Below are 21,586 nucleotides of genomic sequence, written 5' to 3'. Positions count from 1 at the left end.
ACAATTTAGAAATAAGACACTTTTTGCAGCCAACATGACAGTGGATTTTGAGCATTCAGAAAGCACCAGGCCAAAAAACTGGAGACATCTTGATCTTTTAAGACAGCTTTTCCAGTACTTTAAGTGAAAGGGTGGGGGGAGGGAAAGAAAAAGAGAGAGAGAAAAGCTGCAAGGAAAATAATACAAAGCCAGCACAATTGGCATCTAGACATTGAAGAAAAAAGTTTTTGAGGTTAAGAGAAGGAAAGACAAAGCTGTTATGTACCCGCGGGATGCAATTTTAGTGGGAATGGAAGATTTGAGTGGTAAAGGAGGAGCGCTTGCCTCTGGGTTCTCTCTATTCCAGCAGTTCGGCTGCTGGCATCTCAATTTGAATTGTTGGGTGAGTAGCACTTTTTCGCGTGTGCGCGCTTTTCAGTCTTGACCACTGAACTTCTTATGTGACTCTTTTTTTTTTTTATTCTGGTCCGTGCAAGGGGAAAAAAAAGATAAAGCAGGCATCTCAAGCTGTGACCTTTTTTAGATACTTTTTTTTACAGTGAGCATTTTTTAAAGGGGTGCTGGTGGCATGACTTTTCAGTGATGCTTCTTAATGCTGTAATAGTTGCAAAACAATGTGAAGCAAGACTCTGTCCACATACAAAGCTGTGCAATAATCCAAAGATGGTTCCCCCCCCCCCATTTTTGTTTTGTGTTTTGGAAAGGGAGAAAATTCCTTTTCTCTTTTTTGGGGTGTGTGTGTATATGTTATAGTTATTGAACAATGTTTAACAACAAGGGGAAAGTATGAGTGTATTATGTATATATTATACACGCAGTAACATATTCACACGGGTAATATGACCCTATATCTTTCATTTAAATTTTTTGTGTGTGTTTTTAGTTCAAAGCTTTCAAGAATTCAGTCCTGTTATTTCTTTTACTAAGAACCCTGAATGTGAAAATTTTTTGTTTTTAAGGGAAAAGGTTGATTTGAAGCCTGGCAGGTGTATAACAATTAGGATTTTTGGAAATGACATGATTCAACACTTGAAGTATAAGAACGAGCCTAAGTTTCTTTGGAAATTGTTACATATATTTGTCTAGTGGTTTTTAATCCCTTGTTTTTGTTGTACTTTGTAAAAAGCATTTAAATTTTATAGGAAAGGATTCTTCAGAAACATAGCCCAGGCACGTAAGATGCACATTTTAGGGAGTCCATATAGAAATGATTCTTTGCTCAGTGACGAAAGAAAAAACTTTTTTTTTAATTGAACTATAATTAATACAGAGTAGAATGTACCTTGCTGCAGTGTTTCTATATTTATAACCAAAAGAACTCCATCGGTTGTTTTCTCATATTAGTATATATTATAAAAAGTACCCCAGCCAATTTAACCAGTTGTACATTCTCCTTAATTATACATATGAGAGAGAGAAATTATACAGCTAATGTTTTTAGAAAGCAGCCCAGTTTGACAGGAAGTTTTCTTTTCCTGTCTGCTGTATTGTCGTTATCTTTAGGAAGAGGGAGTTATTTTATGCCCTTGGAATAGAGGCGCTGATGACTTTCCCTTGATAGTGGATTTATTGCCTTTTCTGCTACAAAGTCTTGATGTGGTGAAGTGTTGTAAAGGTGTATATTCTCTTCCAGTGGTGAAAATGATAGTTATTCATATCTTTCTTCTTTCACAACACAATTTTTGTGAGACGAGTGAAAAAGCCTTTTGACTTGTATTTTTAGGGAAAGCTCTCATTGAGGTTTGGGCGAAAGGCCTGACAGTTCTGTATAAATTAATTTCTTTCCCACTACGATATTTTAGAGTGTGTTCAAATTCTAACATACGTGACCCAACACACATTTATGTAAAGGTTTAGTGTCTTAAAAATAATTGATTGGAACTTAATTTCAGGCCATTTTTATGACTCCATTGTTTTCTTGCATTGCATACAATTTTTAGCACATGAGCAATGATCACAGTTAAAAATGGAAGTGTTTTGAGGATGAAGTTTTGTCACTTGGTACAGTCAGATATTATCATTAAATAATGCTGTCCACAGTGCAGTACATCACAATCTGAGAATTTTGTATTTTGAAAAATGTAATAGAAATATGGCGTCACAGTTTATTTAATCCATGTTTATCAGCATTAATGCTTTAATCATTTTGGTATTACTGAAATAGTCAAAAATGCATAAGGATACACACAAGTCCTTCCTTTTATTTTAAGAAAGTTACTGGGCTTTTTAAATAAAACCTGGCTGTCGCTATAAAATTCATCTATAAAAATTCTGGCTGTCGCTTTAGATCACGTAACTGATCTCTGTACAAAATCAATGTAGTTATTTCTCCTGCAGCATATGCTTAGTGCTGAAATATGTGTGATTTATATGTAAGAGGGGAAACTCCGTATGATGTGGCATTTACAGGGACACAGTACTATGCGGTGTTATGTAAAAAGTTATTCGTGCTAAGTAAATTGAGATAAGGTAGTTGCATGATCACCCGTTTTTTCAGTCACTTCTACCTCCTCCCCACCTTTTCTGAACTCTAATCCAGAGATTTGTTTTCTCTCCCCTTCTCATCCTTAAATTAGGATCTGTGTTTTTCTTCTCTTATGCCTGTTTCAATTTCATTAGTCTCTGTGATTCACATGTCCTCCTGTTCTGGCCCTTATGCTGTTCCTTTTCTTTGCTCACTGTTAAAGTGGATCCTGTCTGTTCGGGAATCAACAATTGTGTTTGAAGCGGGTGAAGGATATTTGCCAAGTTGGGAAAGGATCAATGTACCCTCTTTCTTTCATGCTAAGAGAGGGAAAAATGGTCTGTGCTTTAAAGGTCCTTTCAGGTGCCTCAAACTTCAGGAAACCAAGCATCTAGCCAGTGGCGCTCATATTGGAAATCTTCTTGTTCACCTAACTGGTTATAATTTTGTGATGCGGTAAAATAGTGGTAAGAGAAAGAAGTCTGGATTTGTGTAGGCCACAACTCACGTACATGGGGGATGGCTGATTCGTTGAACTGTTGGAAAGATTTGGTAGAAGAAATGCAACCGAGAGCGTTCTCTTTTATTGATAAAAAATTGGGAATGAGTAAGGCAAAAATTGACTTTCATAAACTTAACGGGAAGCAGGTTTTGAAAGAACTCTAAAGGTTCTACTCTGTCTGAACGGGCACTTTTCTCTTCAGACCCAGCATTACTGTAACTCCACATGGCCCAAGAACTCTAGCACTGTTTACCTAGTGTTATTGATACCAAGTGTCACTTTTTCACTCTTTTTTTTTTTTTTTAACTGCTGCAAAATTAGCATCCCGGCCAGCTTTAATTGATAACCAGCTCTACACTTCTTCTTCTTCTTCTTCTTCTTCTTCTTCTTCTTCTTCTTCTTCTAATAATTATAATAATAATAATAATAATTAATAATAACAATTAATAATAAATAATAAGGCTTTACTAATATTTTTAATTGTTCTGCATAATACGTAACAAGCAGTAGGTAGGCATGCAAGATCTGGTTCCCTTTCTTTTAAACTAGCTAGTTTGTAATTGTCACCAGTTCAGTTTCCTTTTTGTGAATTTAAGTGGAAATTTCCTGCGCATTTTAAAGATTCCCCCTGCCCCCCTTCCCTTCAGTGCATCTTCCTATAGGAAGAATGCAGAAAATGTTGAGTGCGGAGCGGTGAGCAAACGTGTGATGCTTCAAAACTCAGAGAGGACTTCAAAAGGAAAAAAGGATTCACTTTCTTAAGTGAATTGCGGAGCATTACAAGCCAGGAAACTGTCTTTGTGTTTGTTTGAGAAATTCAGGGTAGGACAGATTTTGGAAAGCTGGCTGGTTTGTTCTATAGCAGGTAGGCCCTTGTTAGAACAATTCTGCAGCCACGAAGAAGCCATTGAAATAAAGAGAGAGAGGAAGCGGTTAGAAGTGCAAGAGTGTTTGTGGGTTTGGGAGGGGAGGTGGGGTTGTCAAGCGCTGTCTGTGGGGGATATTGTCCCTACACATGGTTGTCTGTGCTTCTGTCATCATTTGTGTGAAGGAAGAAAATGAGACTTTTTTAGTGGGGAGAGTTCTGGTTATCAATAGAGGCCTTGTCCTCTGTTACAATAGGCAGTTAGCTTAGGGCAGGACCTTAGGCAGAAATGAGCTACGTAAAACTGTGAAAGGGCTCAGGCCACTGTATTTGCTATAATGGGGCAAGGGGAAGTAGATTTCAGGAGCAAATGTTTTCATACCTGACTAAGCGTTCTTAAAAAAACAAAAAAAAACAAAAAAACAAACACACATTCCAAGTCCAGTTAGTACCTTAAGCAGAATTGACTTAAATCTTTATTCCTAAAGGAAATTCTCCACCTGTGTGCTTTTAATCTTAGTTTGTTTTTGTTTTGTTTTGTTTGAAATCAGTCTGAATTATTGATGTTAAGGCACTTTGGGTTTGGTGTTACCTTGTGAAAGTTAACAGTGCCCAGCAAGAGCTGTTACTTGATCATTTTGAATAAGATGGTGAAGAAGGCAGTAGCAGTTGTCTACAGGTGGTCTGACTTGCTGGGCACACTGAAATCCTGGGAGAATATTTCTGTTTGTTAAGACTTTTCTGTTGACCTAGTTTCCTGATAAAAAGATTCACCCTTGTGTAAGACCAATCAGAGATCAACCTTTAGAAAAGACAGTTCTTTACTCTTTAACTGGCTCTCTGCAGCTGTTAACGTCTGTTAATATTTTACTGGTTGTAATCAGCATAACTATAACATCAGCACCTGTAAAACACACGGAGACAAGGTATACACTTATTTTTCTTGTAAACTGGTCCCGAATAAGTACCCTTAGCTGGCGGAGAGAGAGAGCGAGCAGTCCCTGGGAGGGCCTCGTAATTCAAGACCACTGTAGATCTTCTACATCCACCCTGGAGGAGGGGAGAAGACTGACAAACCCTCTTCTGTGCTGCTTTTGTTTTATTGTACTAGGCTCATAAAGGCACTTTCAGACCCCATCTTTCTTCTGCAGAAAGGAAAAGCAATAGGGGAGTATTGAAGAGGAGGACATGGCAAAAAAGACAGGCGGGGCTATAGCTCCATTTGTTTTCACTATCTGTTGATTAATAGGTTTAGAGGTGAATGGCAAGCTTTCATTCCTCTTAGGTTACCCATAGTGGAGGAAGGGTGGGGGGTCTTGGATACAAGTGCCTAATCAATCTTTCACTTGCCATGTTCCAAATTATGAGCAGTTTGGGGGGTGGGTAGCAGTGTCTAGGATGGTGGCAGAACATCTCCTGCAGGTTAGCAGAACTTGATGCTTTAAGAACACTTGAAAGGTTAGGGGTCAGCCAAGGGGGTCTTTCCCCACATTGTAGTCACAGGAACTGTGTGTATAGAACGGGAAGGTTTTAAGCTTTGCTTCTTGCAAAAAGCCCCTTTTGCCCTTCACTGTTAGCTATTCAGTGTATAATTATGGGTATTGACTAAGAAAACAAGGGAGATTCAAGGTTAGGGTGCCTGGCTTACTAGTTAGGCCAAGAAAGGCTTCTGCATCAACAATGTAATAGCTACATTCCAAGTTCCTTAGTGTCTTAAGGAATTTTCTGTGTTTTTGTATTTTTTGTGTATCCGTTTTTTCAGATGCCATATTAACCTGGCACAATAGATTGATTTTCTGTTTCCTGTGCTATACTTTTCTCTGTGTTCTTGGTAACATTACTTTGAATATATACAGAGGGTTTTTTTCACCTGAGTCACACTGTGCCTTCATATACAGGAATTGCAGTAACAGAAACTTCCTATTAAAAGTTTTTATTTTTGCATCTCCAGTGAAATGAACAAAGTGTGATTATTACATTATCACTCAGGCAGGCAAGGATTAGAGGGTTGGGTGCTTTTAAGGATTGAGGAGCTATTAATCATTATACAGCTTATATTCCCTTCTTCAGTAGATTGAAAATATTAATTGGAGGGATGCGTTGCCTTCATAGCAGACGGTTCTACGCACATATAGCTCTTTCATTTTAATGTCATTACCATGCAGCAAAAACTAATGCACAGTGATTTCACACGCAATTGCCAGCAAGTTTCAACCAAATTATTCGGATTCTTTTGGGGGGCACCTGTCAGCATTTAATGCACACTCATTTTAACATCCCAACACCCTGCATGTCTCCCCACTCTGTATCAGTCCACAATTCAGCTTTGCTTTTTAATACTGAAGGTTCAGTTATGGTTTGAGTCATCTTTGGTTATGCATTTCCAAAGCAGTATCAAATTCCTGTGTAGAGATTTGATTCCACATGGGTCCAATTTTTCATCTTTCCTGTATCAGACATAGCCAATAAAGAAAAACAAACTTTTGTTGTAATTTGTATTTTTTGTCCTCTTCCCCCCTTCAATCCAAAGCACTAAATACCTTGCTTTAGGAGCATTAGGAGGAGGGGCTTCCTATCAGGTTCCTTGGTATGCTGTAGATGTGTATTTTGGGGGATTCTCTTTCTGCTGTTGCATACATTGTTGCTAATCTATATTAGTGGTACAGCCCCACTTTTCACATGTCACATACCATGAATGGGATGTTTAAAGTTGCTGTTTCCAGAAAAGAAATTCCATTTTCTCAGAATGGCTTTTATCTTATATCTTAAACTATCGTGGGCAAAGTACTAGAAAATATACTACAGAGAGCCATCATGCATTGACAAGGGGGATGGGCTAAAATGATCTAATAGGTCTTTACTATCTGTAACTTTTATGATACACCTTGTTATAGCCACTGGGGAGTGTTAGGGACGGCACTTGTGACTCAGGCAAAGCTCCCATTGACTTCATCGTGAGAAGCAAGTTCAGCATTAAGCCTGCCCTTGCCCACAACGTAATCCTGTCTTGTGCTGTTTTTCAAGGACGCTTATTTAATATAGTTCAGTAATGCTGCTTTAAAGACAAGCTTGTTTATTTGGTTTATGAATAATTGGCAGTTCTTCTAAACCATTCATCTCTTCCTCTTGTAAATTATTGGCTCTCTTCACACTGAGGCAAGACCTCTCCCCCTTCTTTTTTGATCTGCTAAATACGGAATATTAAATATAATACAAATGCAGAGAAATCTAGGTTGGCTGTAGTGTAGTGATACAGTTCCGATCCGACTTGATTGGTTTTTGGTTTTTTTTGCCGTGTTTAAAATGCAACTGTAATTTCCCCAACCTCCCCAAATCCGCTCCTCCCTGCCCCCCGCCTCCTCCAGCATGATCACAGGGCTGGGAAGAGCCAAAGGCCCAGATCCTATAAACCCATACTCGCATGAGTCATCCCTTTGACTTCAGAGGGACCCAATTGCATGAATGAAATCTATTCACCTGAGGAAAGGTTTGCAGGGTCAGGCTCAGACTTCCGTTTCTTTGTTGGCAAGGTGTTAAGTAAAATGATAATTTGTCTCTTCATGCTTGACTCACGCCATTTTGCAGTGGTGTTGCAGGGGCTCTTGAAACATCAGAGCAGTGGGTGGTGGTTTCACACAGTTTACGTGCACTGTCAGAGCCAGGCCACCACAGGGGCTGATAAGTATACAAAGCCAGTGTTATTCTAAATGCTGTTGTTTTTGTCAGTTTGTCTGACCCTCCAAAGTTGTTTCCTCGGTAATTTTTTTTTTTTTAATTTTCCGGTAATCAGCTTGGGTTGTTTAATGGTTTCTGTCAAAAAATTAGCCTTCTGTAAAAGCCATACCTTATTTTGTTAGCATACTGGGGTTGGCTGAATGCTTTTCCAACCTGATGTCTAGCAGTGCCCTTCCCAGTTGCTTCTCTGTGCCACTCTTACCAGTCACACCATGTGTTACCCAACAATAAAGATTCACAAATCTCTTGGCCAGTGATTCTGTCTTGTCAGGAATTATAATTCTTGGTGATCCGTAGTCTTTAGACAGTTGCTTTGCACAGAATGTCACATGGTGCTGCATGGAGAAGCTTGGTAGTTTGGACAATGTGTGTCTCTTTGAACAATACCTAATATGACTTATTTGAAACCCTTACCAAAGTTTTCAGTATTGCCAAACTTTTCTAGGATAGTTCACTCTTAAGAACACAGAACTTTGTTAGGATAGTTCAATTGACTTTTTTCACATAAGGGGCCAAATCCAGCCCTCGGACACCCTGCCGTAAATCCAGAGTAACTGTTGTGGTCAAGTGTTGAAGTCTGTATGACACGACCGATGATCCTGTGAGCACAACACACTGTAATTGGCAGCACTGGATTTCACATACTAGCCATGATCTATGTCACACAGCTACTATTTGGCCTGCGCCACTGTGTGAAGAGATTAAAAAATAAAATAAAAACAAAGCAAAAGTTATGGAAAAGAGCTCATAAACTATTATTTGAATCTGCCCCCAATAGGAGATAGGTAAGACATTAACCTGCATTTGAGATGTGTGGTATTTTTCAAAATTCAGTATGCTTTTTTCCCTTCCTGCTGTAGAAATGATCACCCTTTAACAAAAGTTGGAAATAAAAATTAAATGTGCTTTTAAGAGATGCCCAAAATATTCAGACTGAGCTCAAGTAATATTTTGTTTAATATAGCACTGGGAAAAAAATATCTGCTCGACAGCTTGTACTGGCAAGTTTCAGCCCTCTGAATGCTCGTGCCCTTTAGGAATGGGGTGTAGAATGAAAACGCTGACAGACCCTGAACTGTAGTGGCGCTCGCGGGTGCTGCTGAAGTATCCCTTCTTTCTTTTAATGTGATTCCTTTTACTTGATGTTAATGCAAGTTGTTCCTTACTTAAAGTAATAAAAGGAAATGAAGACACATTCTAAAATGAAACTTGACTCTAATCCATTCATCATCTAATACTAGCCTCTTTATCTTTGCTGGTACCTAATCTGGTTAAATGTCCCTGTTGTAGGATTTTAGTGAAAATCCTCTGTGGGGAATAGGGTTTTTTGCAATTGGATTACTTGCAGTAAATGGTCCAGCAGTTCACTTGTTTCAGCTTAATTTTTTTCTTTGTGATCTTCTTTCTTTCGGTCTGTATTTCTTTCTAAAGAAAGAGAATAATTTTGCCAGTTATGAAAACATAACAAAAAAAAAAAAACCCTGAGATTTGCATGACTTTTTGGGGTGGGGTTTTTGTTTTTGTTTTCACCCAATGAGTTTTCATTTCAGTGTCTGTATCTACATTCTTGCCATTATTAGAAAATCTGCATGTTTTGGTAGCACAATTCATCAGTATCCAGTTATTAGTATCCAGCATCTTATTAGTGCTATCTGTTGAATTGATAATGAATCAGGTCTCTTATAATATGCATAAAATATGCAGGTGATCATCTGGCTGTTTAGTGCTGCCAGATGAAGGGAATACTCCAAAATTAGGAGGACTTTTTATGCAGGCTCTTTATAAAAGAATTGTAAAATGTTGACTGGTAGCTGGGAGAGAAGGGAAGACCTTCAGGTCACTAAGCATTTGGGACTCTTGCTAATTAAACTGGGGGACTCCATCAGCATCTCACTGAAGAGCTTGCATGCATCACAGAGGTGAAGCATGAGAAGTCGTAAGAAAAAAAAGATCTACTGCCCCATTCGGGAGCACGAAGGGTCAAAGAGAATAAAGAAAGATTCTTACCCACTTACTTGTGAACAGGAATGGGGGGAGGGGGAAGGAAATTGTGGCAGAAACACGAGGGAAAACATAAGAATCATGTTACAACCTTGTGGCAACGTACGTTTCTTTAGATAATCCCCAAGGGTTAGGGGGGATGAGTGTGCAGCATTGCTAACAAAGGGTGTCCCCCCCACATCCCCTTTTTCTTTTGACAGTCTAACAAAGTGCCGGTTGTGCAGCACCCACACCACGTACACCCTCTCACGCCGCTTATCACGTACAGCAATGAGCATTTCACGCCAGGAAACCCTCCTCCCCATTTACCAGCCGACGTAGATCCAAAAACAGGTAGGTGGGGAGTCTCGTTGGGAGGGGGTTGGAGGAAGTCGTCTATGTTGTTTGTTTTGAGGGGTGGATTTCCCATGCTGCAGTGGCAAATGGTTGTGAAATACCCTGAGCGAATCCAATTTGCTTTTGAATCACTCTCCTAAATTAGTGAAACTTTAGATATAAACCTATTGGGCTAAGTTTTCATGAAAGGCCCAGGAAGCTGCACATGGAACGCTGGGCCTGCAGTCATCTGTGCCTGTATTTCTGTGCAGCAGAGGTGGAGCACAGAATACACAGTTAGATCTCCGCCTGATTTGCAGGAGCAACCCAAGGAGTTAAACATGTTCATTCTGTGATCTGCACTTACAAAATTGCAGCTGGAATTTTAAAGGTGGTAGGTCGCAGCCAGTTTCAAAATGAATCTCTCTGATTCCCCCAAACCCATTGTTTCTGTGTCAGGGGTTTGGCCATTTTTCTCTTATAGTGTTGAATTTCCATCCACCCGTGCTGCTTTAGTTCCATCTGCACGCTTGCAGCTTTTCCCCCCAAAATGTAGGTCTACCCAAGTCTCAGTTCACCCTGAAGAGCAATCTTCTTGAATATAGAGCAATGTAAAACCCTGCCTAGATTTATTGGTTTTAGCAGAATAGAATTTACATGTTATTTTAACTTTAAAAAGGGGTCTCTGTTTAACATGAGGCCTCAGATAAGTCATATAGGATATGTCTATACTCCAGTTAAACACCCACGGCTGGCCCATGTCAGCTGACTTGGGCCCGGGGAGCATAGGCCGTGGGTCTATAAAACTGCAGTGTAAACATTCGGGCTTGGGCTGCAGACTGGGCTCTGAGACCCCACAAGACTGGAAGGTCCCAGAGCCCAGGCTCCAGCCTCAACCCAAACATCTACACTGCAATTTTATAGCCGCAGAGCCTGAGCCCCACGAGCTGGAGTCAGCTGACCCCGGCCAGCCATGGGTGTTTTACTGCATGTCCTGATACCGATAGAGTCAATCTTCCGTTTTTCAAGCTCCACAGAATTCTCAGTGGCAGTGTTTTGTTTTTGTTAATCCAAATCCCTGCTAGTTAATTAGAAGGCAAATTTGAAACAGTGAATACATGTCAGAGTTTGTCGAAAGAATTGCTCTATGCTGTGCCTATCATATGCAGATAAATTATCTAAACCCCAGTCCGTGAATGAACTGGTACACTATTAACTGTTGTTCACTTTACACACCGCAGCTGGGGCTTTCTTTTAATTGTATTTAGTGCTAACTTTGCATGGCTTAAAAGGAGCCATCTAGCCATCCCTGTAAAGTGAATGGCATAGTCAACCACTCATTTAAATAATGGCAGTACAGGGAATAGCTTTTAAATGGTTATCGTAAAACATATGATTAACGTCTGTAGACTGTTTACTTTTCTTCTGTGAACATTCTTTCAAGTGTGCAAATAGCTCACTGTATGGTTAAAGCTCAGTTAATCTGTTTGGTTTTTGTAATGGAGAAAAAGCAGTGTCTGCATGAAAATGTCACACAAGGAGATTTAATTTAGAGATTAAAAGCTTCCTGAGTGATTTAAAAAAAATACTTTTTCAGCCATGAATGCAGTGCCCCTTCCTTTTAATGCTCTCTGTTTTAATTCTGCTTCTGCCATACTATTTGAAGGTCCCAGTCCTATAACCATTACCTGAAGAAGTCCCATTGACTCCAAAGGTAAGGGTTGCAAGATCAGATCTTCTATTTGGAGCTGAATTCCTTTAGCTCTGAATATGTACCGCAACAGGACTAAAATATCCCCACGCCTCTTCTTTTTACCAAACACTGTCAGGACTCTGTCTTCTCGCCTTCAAGATTTTAGGATAGAGTGGAGACACAAAACCAAATGCCTCATGCGCACCCAAAAGGGGGGAACCACTTGGAAATATATGGTTTATTTTGGAGGTTTACTCAGAATGGAGGGGAATGGCTGAGGGCTCCATCCAGAGAAAAATCCGGAATGATTGTGGGAGGGGACCATCTTTTTGTTCTATTTGTACAGCGCTGAGTACTGTGGGGTCTGGGTCCAGATGGAACTGTAAGGACTGTTGCAATACAAATAATTAATAATGGTCTTTGATTGGTGTCAGGGTAGGAAGGATCAAACCTCCCCTGTCTTTTGATGAATCTCATTTACTTACAATACAAAGTGGCCCATTCTGGCAAGTGGAGGTTGAGGCAGTGGGCCAACTCTTGGAACTAGTAACCAAAGTCACGGCATAGAAACCTATTTGATTTTTCTACCCCCTTTTATTTCCTTTCCTGACCCAGTATTTATGCCATTTCACTTTCCTCTTCCCTAGGAATTCCAAGGCCTCCGCATCCTCCGGATATATCTCCTTATTATCCGTTATCACCGGGCACTGTAGGGCAAATCCCCCATCCGCTAGGATGGTTAGTACCACAGTAAGGAGTTCCATTTTTTATTTCCATTTTGGTTTTTTGACATGTATAATTTTTAATGTAAAAATAAGTGTGTATATGTGTTGAGATAAGTGTATTTGCCAGCTGCCACTTTATGATGTGGGTGAACTGATAACTACTCAATAAAGATTAAATAAACCTGGGGCTCTGATACCAAGTCATATGCTATTAAGCAAACATGGGCACTAGGGCATTGCTACACATGTTGTCTTTAACCAACCGATGGCCTGTGAGGCATAAATTCATAGCCCCGCCGCTCCCCCCCCCCCCCCCCCCCCGCCCGCCATTAAAACACTTTTATAAATACATTTTTGCTGGATGTCTCATTTTTCACACACCCCTGAGTTTGATTTTGTGGTGACTGATGATAGTTTCAGGGGTGTGCGTTTTTTGTTTTTTGGTTAAATCATGTCACCATTAACGTAACTCTGTAATTACAACTGCATTGCTCTTCTATGCTGTGAGTCCCTGTTTTCCATGTGGGGGTGGGCAGAGTTTACGTTGTCTGGCGAAATGGGTGACACCTGGTTGAAAAAGTAGCAACTTAGGAGTGAACTTTTATTAAAGACAAGAAAAGTGAATTAGTTCAGATTAAAGGTGGCCAAAAAAACCCACCACAAAACACCCCATGGGGAATGTCCATTTGATTATTTTTTGAACACGTAGAACTTGTAGGGAATGGGAGTCCCTCAAAAGAAATGCAGTGAGTCATTGGTACCTGCTGCCTTTATGTTGCCATCTCTGAAATGGGTTTATAATACCTCCTTGCCCCACAGGGCTTCTATGCAGTTTAATTGATTATTGTTTGTAAAGTGCACTGAGGTCCTGGAAGAAAGGGGTCTCTGCATTACAGTATAATTCTTTATTACCATAAGATGTTTTATTCACATATAAAGGATATTTCAGGCCTCATTGATATTGGGAAGCTCAGGCTGAGTTGCCCAAGGGCATGAGTACTGCATTATGCTCTAGGTTATTTGCTCTAGCCACATAGGATGAAGTTCACCTGTCCTTGAGGAAATGGAATATATATATATATAAGGAACTGAGTAGGAGGCCATAAAATTCATACATATACCTAGACCCGAGGACGTGAATTGGGGGAGCAGTGCAGTCCTCCCATGGCCTCTATTCCAGCTACGGGGAGTCCCTATTCACTGGATATGCACATGTGAATTCAGGGAGACCTTGACATGACCTGGCCGCAGTGATCCCTCCTCAGAAGCCCACATGAGAGGTTGTTTCACACACTTCCCCTCCTCACAGGGTTATGGTGCTTGGTGCTTACAGGGCATGAAGGGGTCTTCACACTAGGAAGAGGAGGGGTTTGAAGCTCACCCTTGTGCTGGCCCTGTCCAAAGGGGTGAATTTCACCAGAAATGCACAGCTCTAGCAGAAACAGAAACCCAAGATATTGTTCTATCTAAACCGAATCCCTGTACGTATGTGGCAATTTCTCTCTTGCTCGGTAAACCAGCTTACCTTTAGGATGCAGGCCCCACACTTGTATGCACTGGCTATTTTTTTTTTTCCTCACATCCAACCTGTATAGTTCTCAGGCATCACCTGAGTCTTTTGGACTCCTGACATATAAAGTAAATACACTCAGCTTGTGACCAAAAACTGTAAAGTTAAAGTGAGGGAGTAATGGATAAAAGTGCCCTCATCTTTTAGCCATGGTCAGGTGTCCCTTTTTTTCTCCTTTCTAGTGCAGCCTTATTGTGTCTTGGCATTTTGTGGGCATACGTGTCACTTTTGGGCATTAGATCATGTCTGCCATATGCAGGTGCATATAACCACAGGATTTGGTAGCCAGTTTCCTAATGCATGTGGAAACACTCAGCTGCATATCAGGTAGGAGGCTTACAACCCAAACCATCAATTTACCCTGCTGTATTTATTTATCTACTCACAATTTTTACATTCTTTTTGTGGGTTGATACCAATAATCCCATCATTAAAAAAACAAATCCTTTTTTTAGTTTAAACAATAATACAAACATCCAGCAAAGGTAGATAAGGGTTTTTATTTTTAAATTCTCTACCTTTTTTGTGGTCACAATTAGCTACTGGAGCCACCTATCCTAAACTGGCCTGGTTATCTCAAATGGGTTATGCTTAAAAAACAAAACATAAGTATCCTACCAGCACAGCTGATATGTATTTGAAGGACAGATAAAAAGAACTAGCCAACACAGACAAATCTCAATCAGAAAAAGTTGTGTGTCTTTCATGAGTATGCTGTTTTGCATGTTGCTGTATTTTTTAATTATTGTAATGAGGTGTGATTGTCTATTGGTTACCCACAATACTTCTTGGGGACTCTCCCCCGGTAACTCTTGTCAACACTTGTTAATCTGACAAAAGGCTACAAATTAAGCTCTGTTAATTTAATGTTTTCTCACCGAGATCTAAATACCGAAAGAGGCCCAAAGCGCAACTGAAGTCCTTTGATTCACTGTACTTTATTTTGGTATAAATTTACATTCATTATTGTTTTCCTTTGGATGTGTAGCCCTCAATTAGTGTGATGGCTCCATTAAAGCAAGCGAGACTTCGCCTTTAATTATTACAACAAAACACCTAGTTTCAGCTTGGGGAGAGGGTCTCTATTGACATAAGCAGAGGTTATAAAATTTAATTAGCCATTCCTATCAGATTTATGGCATTCAAATTGTTCTGTGTTTCTTTCCTTTGATCCTTGCTGTACAATCCCCAAGATTTTTGTTCTGATCAAATGAGAATAAAGCTTACTGTGCAGAGAGAAGTTGGGGGGTTTTTTTAAGCCCTTTTTTCTTTCTCTCACTATTTTTTTCCCTTCTTCTTTCCAGGCAAGGTCAGCCAGTTTACCCAATCACAACAGGGGGATTCCGGCATCCCTACCCAACAGCTCTGACTGTCAATGCTTCCATGTCAAGGTGAGTTCAAAGTACTGAGGTCCTGAATCAAGGGCAAATGTAACTCCTCTTAACATTCTCTGTAGAGAAGTGTGTTTCATCTAGAAAATGCATTTCTGGATTTGCAGTCATTTCCAGTTTTCAAAAAACAGAATTGTCCCATCTGATGAGAAAGGGAGTCACAGCACAGCCATTGAACATCAAGGTTTGGCAGGTGGGGGCTGTGTTTTTTAAAGCCGACTAATTGAGAAATATGGTAGTCCATGACATTGAAAAAGCAAGAAGTCCTGACACGTTCTGGTTTCTCAGTGGCTATCATCCAGAGCAGTGCTCTGTGTAAGAAAGGGAAGGGTGTGGGTGTATTATTGTTATTCAGACTGAGTTGGAAGGAAGGTTATTGTGCTTTTTTCCCTTTCCGGAGCTCAAAACACTAGTAGTCAACATAAAAGTACCTTCCTGACCCTCTGAAGCTTTAGAAGTATATATTTGTCCCCCTCCCTATCTCCAATTAATTCCAGCTAATTTTCCAGGGGCTGCTAGTTTTATTTACAAACTGGTTGGCAGCACTATGTTTAAGTAATCACTAATTGCTCCTAATGATAGTTTTATTTTCTGTTCATCTGATTTTCAGTCTGGTTAATTAAATCGGTGGAGGTTTAGACTTTCCTGATGGGCTGAAACAGCTAATCCATTTTGATGATGGCACATAATTAAATTAGCATGCATTACATAGCAAGGTTCCACGTCTCTTTCCCCTGTTTCCCGCTCGCCTACATCTCTGTGGTTAATACATGCAGGTTAGAGTACAGAGGAAGATTTGAGTAGAGAATGGTAACTCCTACCTTGAGTAACAGAAACCTGTAGCCAGGGCTGGAGAGTGAGTGGGGAAACACTCTGTATGTGTTAGAGAAGAAAGAATAAACTTGATAACAGAACGTTCACTTGTTGATACAGTGAATAAAAAGAGATGCCTGAAAACCTAAATTTGTATAAAAGGGCCCAGTGCAGACAGAGATCCAGGGCTGAGGAAAAGCTGCAAATTAAGTGACAATTCCTCTTTAGTCTTTAAAATATGTACAAAAGATTTGAAGGTGTGAGGTGAGGCAAAATAGAACTTGGTTTAGTTTAATTATTATTAGTGAGGGTAGTTTCTTTCTTTCTTTCTTTCTTTTGGGGGGATGCTGTATTCCCAAGACAGGCCTTATGAAAGGTAGCTAGTTAAAAAAAAGTATACAGCAAATTAAATACATTATTGTGGTAATGGGACTACAGAAGCACAGGTCTATTATACTTATGGCAGTTATAGGGAATGTAGGATCCTTGCCCTGTTCTAGCACACCCTTTGATATTCATTCCATTCAGCAGCAGGGCCAGGACTTCGCAGAATTAAGTGATGGGTCATTATACTTTAAACACCGTGGAGAAGCCTAGATTGGCAATTAAACAGCACTTGCTGACACTCGCTTGTGCCACCCTGTGACCCCCTTTAGATTGAGATGTTGGAGCTCGGGGCCCTCAGCCTGCTAAATTGGTAGCAGGCACTTCTCCTGACGAGGGCTGGCTCTGAAATCTGCCGGCTTCAAAGGGAGCAAGATCATGTATAAACCATAATGTGGGTGCACCATGGCTCAAAAAATAAGGCAGGAATAGATGAAATGTTACAAGTGCAAGGGGGAAATGAGAGAATAATGACAAATCTAATGCAACTCAAAGCAGAATTGTTGCACAGAAAAATGCATCCCACTGCTTGTGCATAAAATCAAGGCAGGCAGATGACATCCAGTTAACAGAAACATGTCAACAGTGAAGTAAAGTGAGAGTGAGTAAGGGAGAAGCCCCTGAGACAGCTAGGAACAAAAAATTAGTTGTCCTTAACAAGTTAAGGCTCATCATTATATTCTGGCTTGGAGCCATAAAAGCAGACAGGGGTATATAATGAGCTGCTTAGAATTGTTAGGATGTTTATTGCAATTCATGGGAATCTTGTCTGAAGAAAGGAATTTCTCAGGCAAAGGTGTGTGTACTGGGCTGGGGGCACGGCTGGTGTTTGCATATGCGTGCACGCATGCACACCATCTTTTTTTTTATCTGTATTTATATTACATACACGTGCACAGACACACATCTGGATACCAAGCGATATGTTTAGACATATTTATTCTTTGTTGCTGCCCAAAAACTCCTTTTGTATTTTACCAAGTATGGGCAATTCCTATGGACAGACCACCTTAAAATGTGTAGTTATGCGCATGTTTTCTCACATGCCATGTCATCTGTGAGTGCACATATGAAACACACCTGCACGCATCCGTAGCTGAGCAATGTGAACAAGTCTAATGTTTACCCTCAGAAGCTAGGTAGTTCAGACAGAAGGCTGCTATTCCATCAGGAACTCCCCCACATGTGCCCAGGCTCTTCAAGAAGCATGTTCTGTCATGACTCTGCTCGGTTCTGGAAACGCTGCAGTACGTAGGCACAATGCCGGAGAGGAGTTTTGAATGTGTAATGGAAGTCGCTCTGAAATGTACTATGTGCTCGCTCTCTGGCTGTAAAAACAGTGGCATATTCCAGTTTCTCTCTCTCACACACACACACATGCATACTCAGTGTCTCACACCCAGGCTCACATACCCATCCCTCCGAAGGCCCTAGTCTACATTCCTTAAAAACAGTTTTAAAAAGTCTACCCATAATTACCTGCACTGTGATATTGACCTTGCATGTTTTTCGTGCTTTTCTGCCCAGAATATTCCCAAGGGTCTTTACCATCTTAATAGTCACACTTAATAATTAAGGACACAACTATAAATAGTTTATGAAGGGTTAATAAATTATTAATAATTGTTGAATCAATTGTTAGTGTCCAGGGGTTGTTTATAACTTTCTAATAATGTCCTTATAACACCAACCAGACACTGGAAACACTATTAATAACTGCAGCGTGATTATCTATTGATCCTTTATTACCCCATTATAAACTATTTATAAATTTATCCTTAATGCAAAGTGTAACTAACTTAACACACTGATGGGTAAACACTACACCCACCACTGAAAAGCAGCCACCTCTGAAGTGAAACCTGGCAATAATTTGACAGTACACTGTAACACTATACAGCAGTTATGCAGTGGCAGTGAAGAATACCTTTTGTAATGGAAATTTCAAGGGAAATTTAGTTTTGCAGAATGTAATGACCCAAGCTGGAATTAAGCCAGCTCCATAGTTAGCACTCCCCAGCGCTGACTTCCATGCGATTATAAATAAATAAATAACTGAACAGACTTGGGATCTCACCCAAAGCTCATTGAAGTCAACGGGAAGGTTCTGTTGACCTTTTGGGTTTGAATTAGACCCTTGAATCGTACTTTGAAAGCCAAAAACATAACAAAAAACTTGCAATACCAAGCTTCAGCTTACTCTCTTTTCCATAATGCAGCTAAACTTTGTATCTGCAGTTTATTAACTCAGAAGGAAGCCATTCTCACTATTAAACAATAAATAGAAGTTCCTGGCAAACACAAAACCTCCCTTGGACAGATGCCACTACTAAAGTTTAGCTATCAGCAAGTGATTATTCAGTGATAGTTGCCTGTTGATAGAGGTTGCCACGTCTTTGAAATGTAAAATATGATGGATGATATCCTGGCTCCATGGAAGTCAGTGGAAGATTTTGCCATTGACTACAGTGGGACCAGGATTTCTCCCAATATGTGTGTGTTGTATGTACATACACCTGCATACATATAATTAATGCGTGCATATATACACACACACACACAGTTAAAAGGGCTGGTTCCAAAATTTAGAAGATTTTGAAATTTCTGTACAAATTAAGACAATGGTTAAATAGATTTTTTTTTTCATTTTTTGACCCGCTCCAATTAAACATTCTGCCAAAAAAAAAAAATTAAACCAATATTTTTTGTTGAAAATTTGTTTCAACTGAGATTTTTATGACCAGATGTAATATATGGCATATGTGGTATGTATCATTTGTGTGTGTGTATATGTATTATCTATCTATCTATAGACAGGTTATTTTAAAAACAGATTCTTGATGCCAGTGCGATCCTCATTTTCTCTGACAAGGAGTGTCTGTTGGGTTTTTTTTTTGCAAAGGCTTAGCCTTAGTTAGAGTTTAGATTATTTTTTTAAAGGATATAGAATTTATGTATAGAATCTGTTTATATAGAGTTTTATATGGGGTTGCTTTGAGTGGGGAGGAGATTGGGATTGAAATTCTGACCCTATTGAACTCCGTGTCAAAACTCCTATTGACTTCAGTGTGTTCAGGATTTTACCCTGTATTTACTCCTCATCTCCTTACATCCCTTCACAGTGAGTTCCCACTATTGATTATTTTCATTATTTGTACCCTGTTAGAGCCTAGAGGCCCAAGATTGGGGCCCTACAGTGCCATACATGGCATAGACACACAGTGACAGACAAGAGTACACAGACAAGATAGAGTACACAGACGAGATAGGAGGGGGAAAAATGACACAGAGAGATGAAGTGACTTGCCCGTGATCATACAGCAGCTGAGTGGTAGAAATGGAAAGAGAACTAAGGTCTCCTGACTCCAAAACCAGTGTGTTGTCTACTGTGCTAACCTGTGTAGAGAGAAAGTTCCTTTCCCTGCTCAAATGTTCTGTCTCCTTGCTCCCATCCACCTGTCTTTTCCGGGGTGGGGAGGGAGAGACCTTCTGACATGAGAGTGGTTGAACAGCCTCCTTGGAGACCCATGCCAATGAGGGCTCTTTGGTACCAACAGTAAAAGTCAAAAATAATAAGCCCAGTCTACTCCCTGTCCTCCTCTTCCCCTACCATCAAGGCCAAACCACCTTCCTTTTCTCCACCTCTTTCTGCCAGAGGCCTGAGTTCCCTCTCCAAAGCTTTGACCACTTTTGAATTCTTCACTCCTGTCAGTCAGATCTCTTCCCACCTCTGCCATCAGACCCAAAACACCCCTTCTTCCTAATAATCCTGAGCTCCACGAGGTAGTAGAAAAAGCTGCAAAGCTGTACTGGAAGGTTATCTACCAAAGGGTTACTCCATGTCCTTGCGTAAATGCAGTATAAAGTATTTAGACAGTACATTCTTAAAGAATGTATTAATATAGGGTAGAAAATTAACTTTAAAATATCATTAAATGCTGTTGTCACATCTCTGATCTTTGCACAGATTCATACTTAATATAGCAGTGAGTTGTATAGATTGCAGCATAGATCAATCTAGAGATCTATCAACATAGATATTTAGCAGGAAAATATTGTATGCACGCGGGAGAAGAAAAATCCTATCCTTAGCCAATACAATATAGCTACAGATTACAGCTGTACACATATGACATACATATGGAACTTTCACTGGGCCAACTTTCACTGCTCTCAGAATCCAGGCATTTACAAATAGCAAACATTGTGTAGAGAACACACAACTTTGTTTTCCAGCCCATTTTGGGGTTGGAGTTTTTGTAGAGTGTAAAATCCCCCTTGGCCCAAAGGTCTAGGCCAGATTACAGCCTATGAAATCCCATTGACTTCAGTGAGGTTGCCTGAGAGAAAGTTGTGGTCATGCTTTTTCTTATTTACTTTTAAACCTTTTAAAACCACTGAGTAATAACAAAGCTAATTGCTCTTTTAAAAGCTTGTTTATTTGTTGCTGTTTTTAATAGAAGTTATCTGTGAATATGCTTAAAACAGCTTTAGTGTGTATATTTTATGGCCCTGATGCTGCAGTTAGATTCACAAAAATGGACCACATTTCCTTTTGGATCCATCTGTAGGATTGAGGCCTATGTCTATGTATTTGACTATGTGAATTAGCATAGATGGAGTTTCTCTACATTTTTGTCATTTAAAAAAAATCTGAAGTTTTTTTTGAGGTTTTGTTTGTTTGCTTTTTAAATGGGATTAAGCCTTCCTATGTAAACCTAATGGTTCAAAATTCACTTCATTCCCTGATCTTCCCACCCTCTGGTAAAACAGTATATCACAGAGGTTCACCAAACACAAATAAATATATTATTTGGTTCCATCCATAAAATGTGGCTAATGAGGCACATACAAGGAATGTCGAAAATGCATATAAATTGTGGCAGCATTAATATTTTATTTCGCTGTCAATATGCAACAAAAGATGTCATCCTTAATTCTCAACCTGATTAGAACTATAAAAATTGGTTCACTGGTTGCCACTGGTAATTTTACAATAAAGCAGTGGATCCACCACTGCTTTCCCTGCAAGTAGCTGAAATTCCACTTTTCCATCCAAGTTCGTCAGTTGAACTTGCCTTTTGTTAAGGATATTAAAAATCATAATGTCTCATGTCAGTAATGATAA

At 39.8% G+C, this 21,586-nt stretch overlaps 1 protein-coding gene across 35 annotated transcripts in view; it reads left to right on the top strand.

The window, feature by feature from the left end:
• TCF7L2 (transcription factor 7 like 2) overlaps positions 1–21,586 on the top strand; it is a 203,028-nt gene that overhangs the window by 164,362 nt on the left and 17,080 nt on the right. For 29 of the 35 annotated variants that reach the window (XR_014712309.1, XR_014712310.1, XR_014712311.1 and 26 more), the window contains exons 5-7: positions 9,768–9,900; positions 12,223–12,325; positions 15,175–15,261. Coding sequence is in view for 31 of the 35 variants with exons in the window: in XM_084633139.1 (XP_084489265.1) it covers positions 9,768–9,900; positions 12,223–12,325; positions 15,175–15,261 (323 nt within the window). In the remaining 4 variants the exon portion in view is untranslated. Of the gene's footprint in view, positions 1–244; positions 383–9,767; positions 9,901–12,222; positions 12,326–15,174; positions 15,262–21,586 lie in introns of those variants that run through there. The other 6 variants (XM_084633163.1, XM_084633166.1, XM_084633167.1 and 3 more) reach the window with 2 other exon arrangements.

Source organism: Lepidochelys olivacea (genome assembly GCF_965140295.1).
Source record: "Lepidochelys olivacea isolate rLepOli2 genome assembly, chromosome: 7".
NCBI classification, from domain to species: Eukaryota; Metazoa; Chordata; order Testudines; family Cheloniidae; genus Lepidochelys; species Lepidochelys olivacea.
This window is presented reverse-complemented; position numbering and strand designations above follow the sequence as displayed.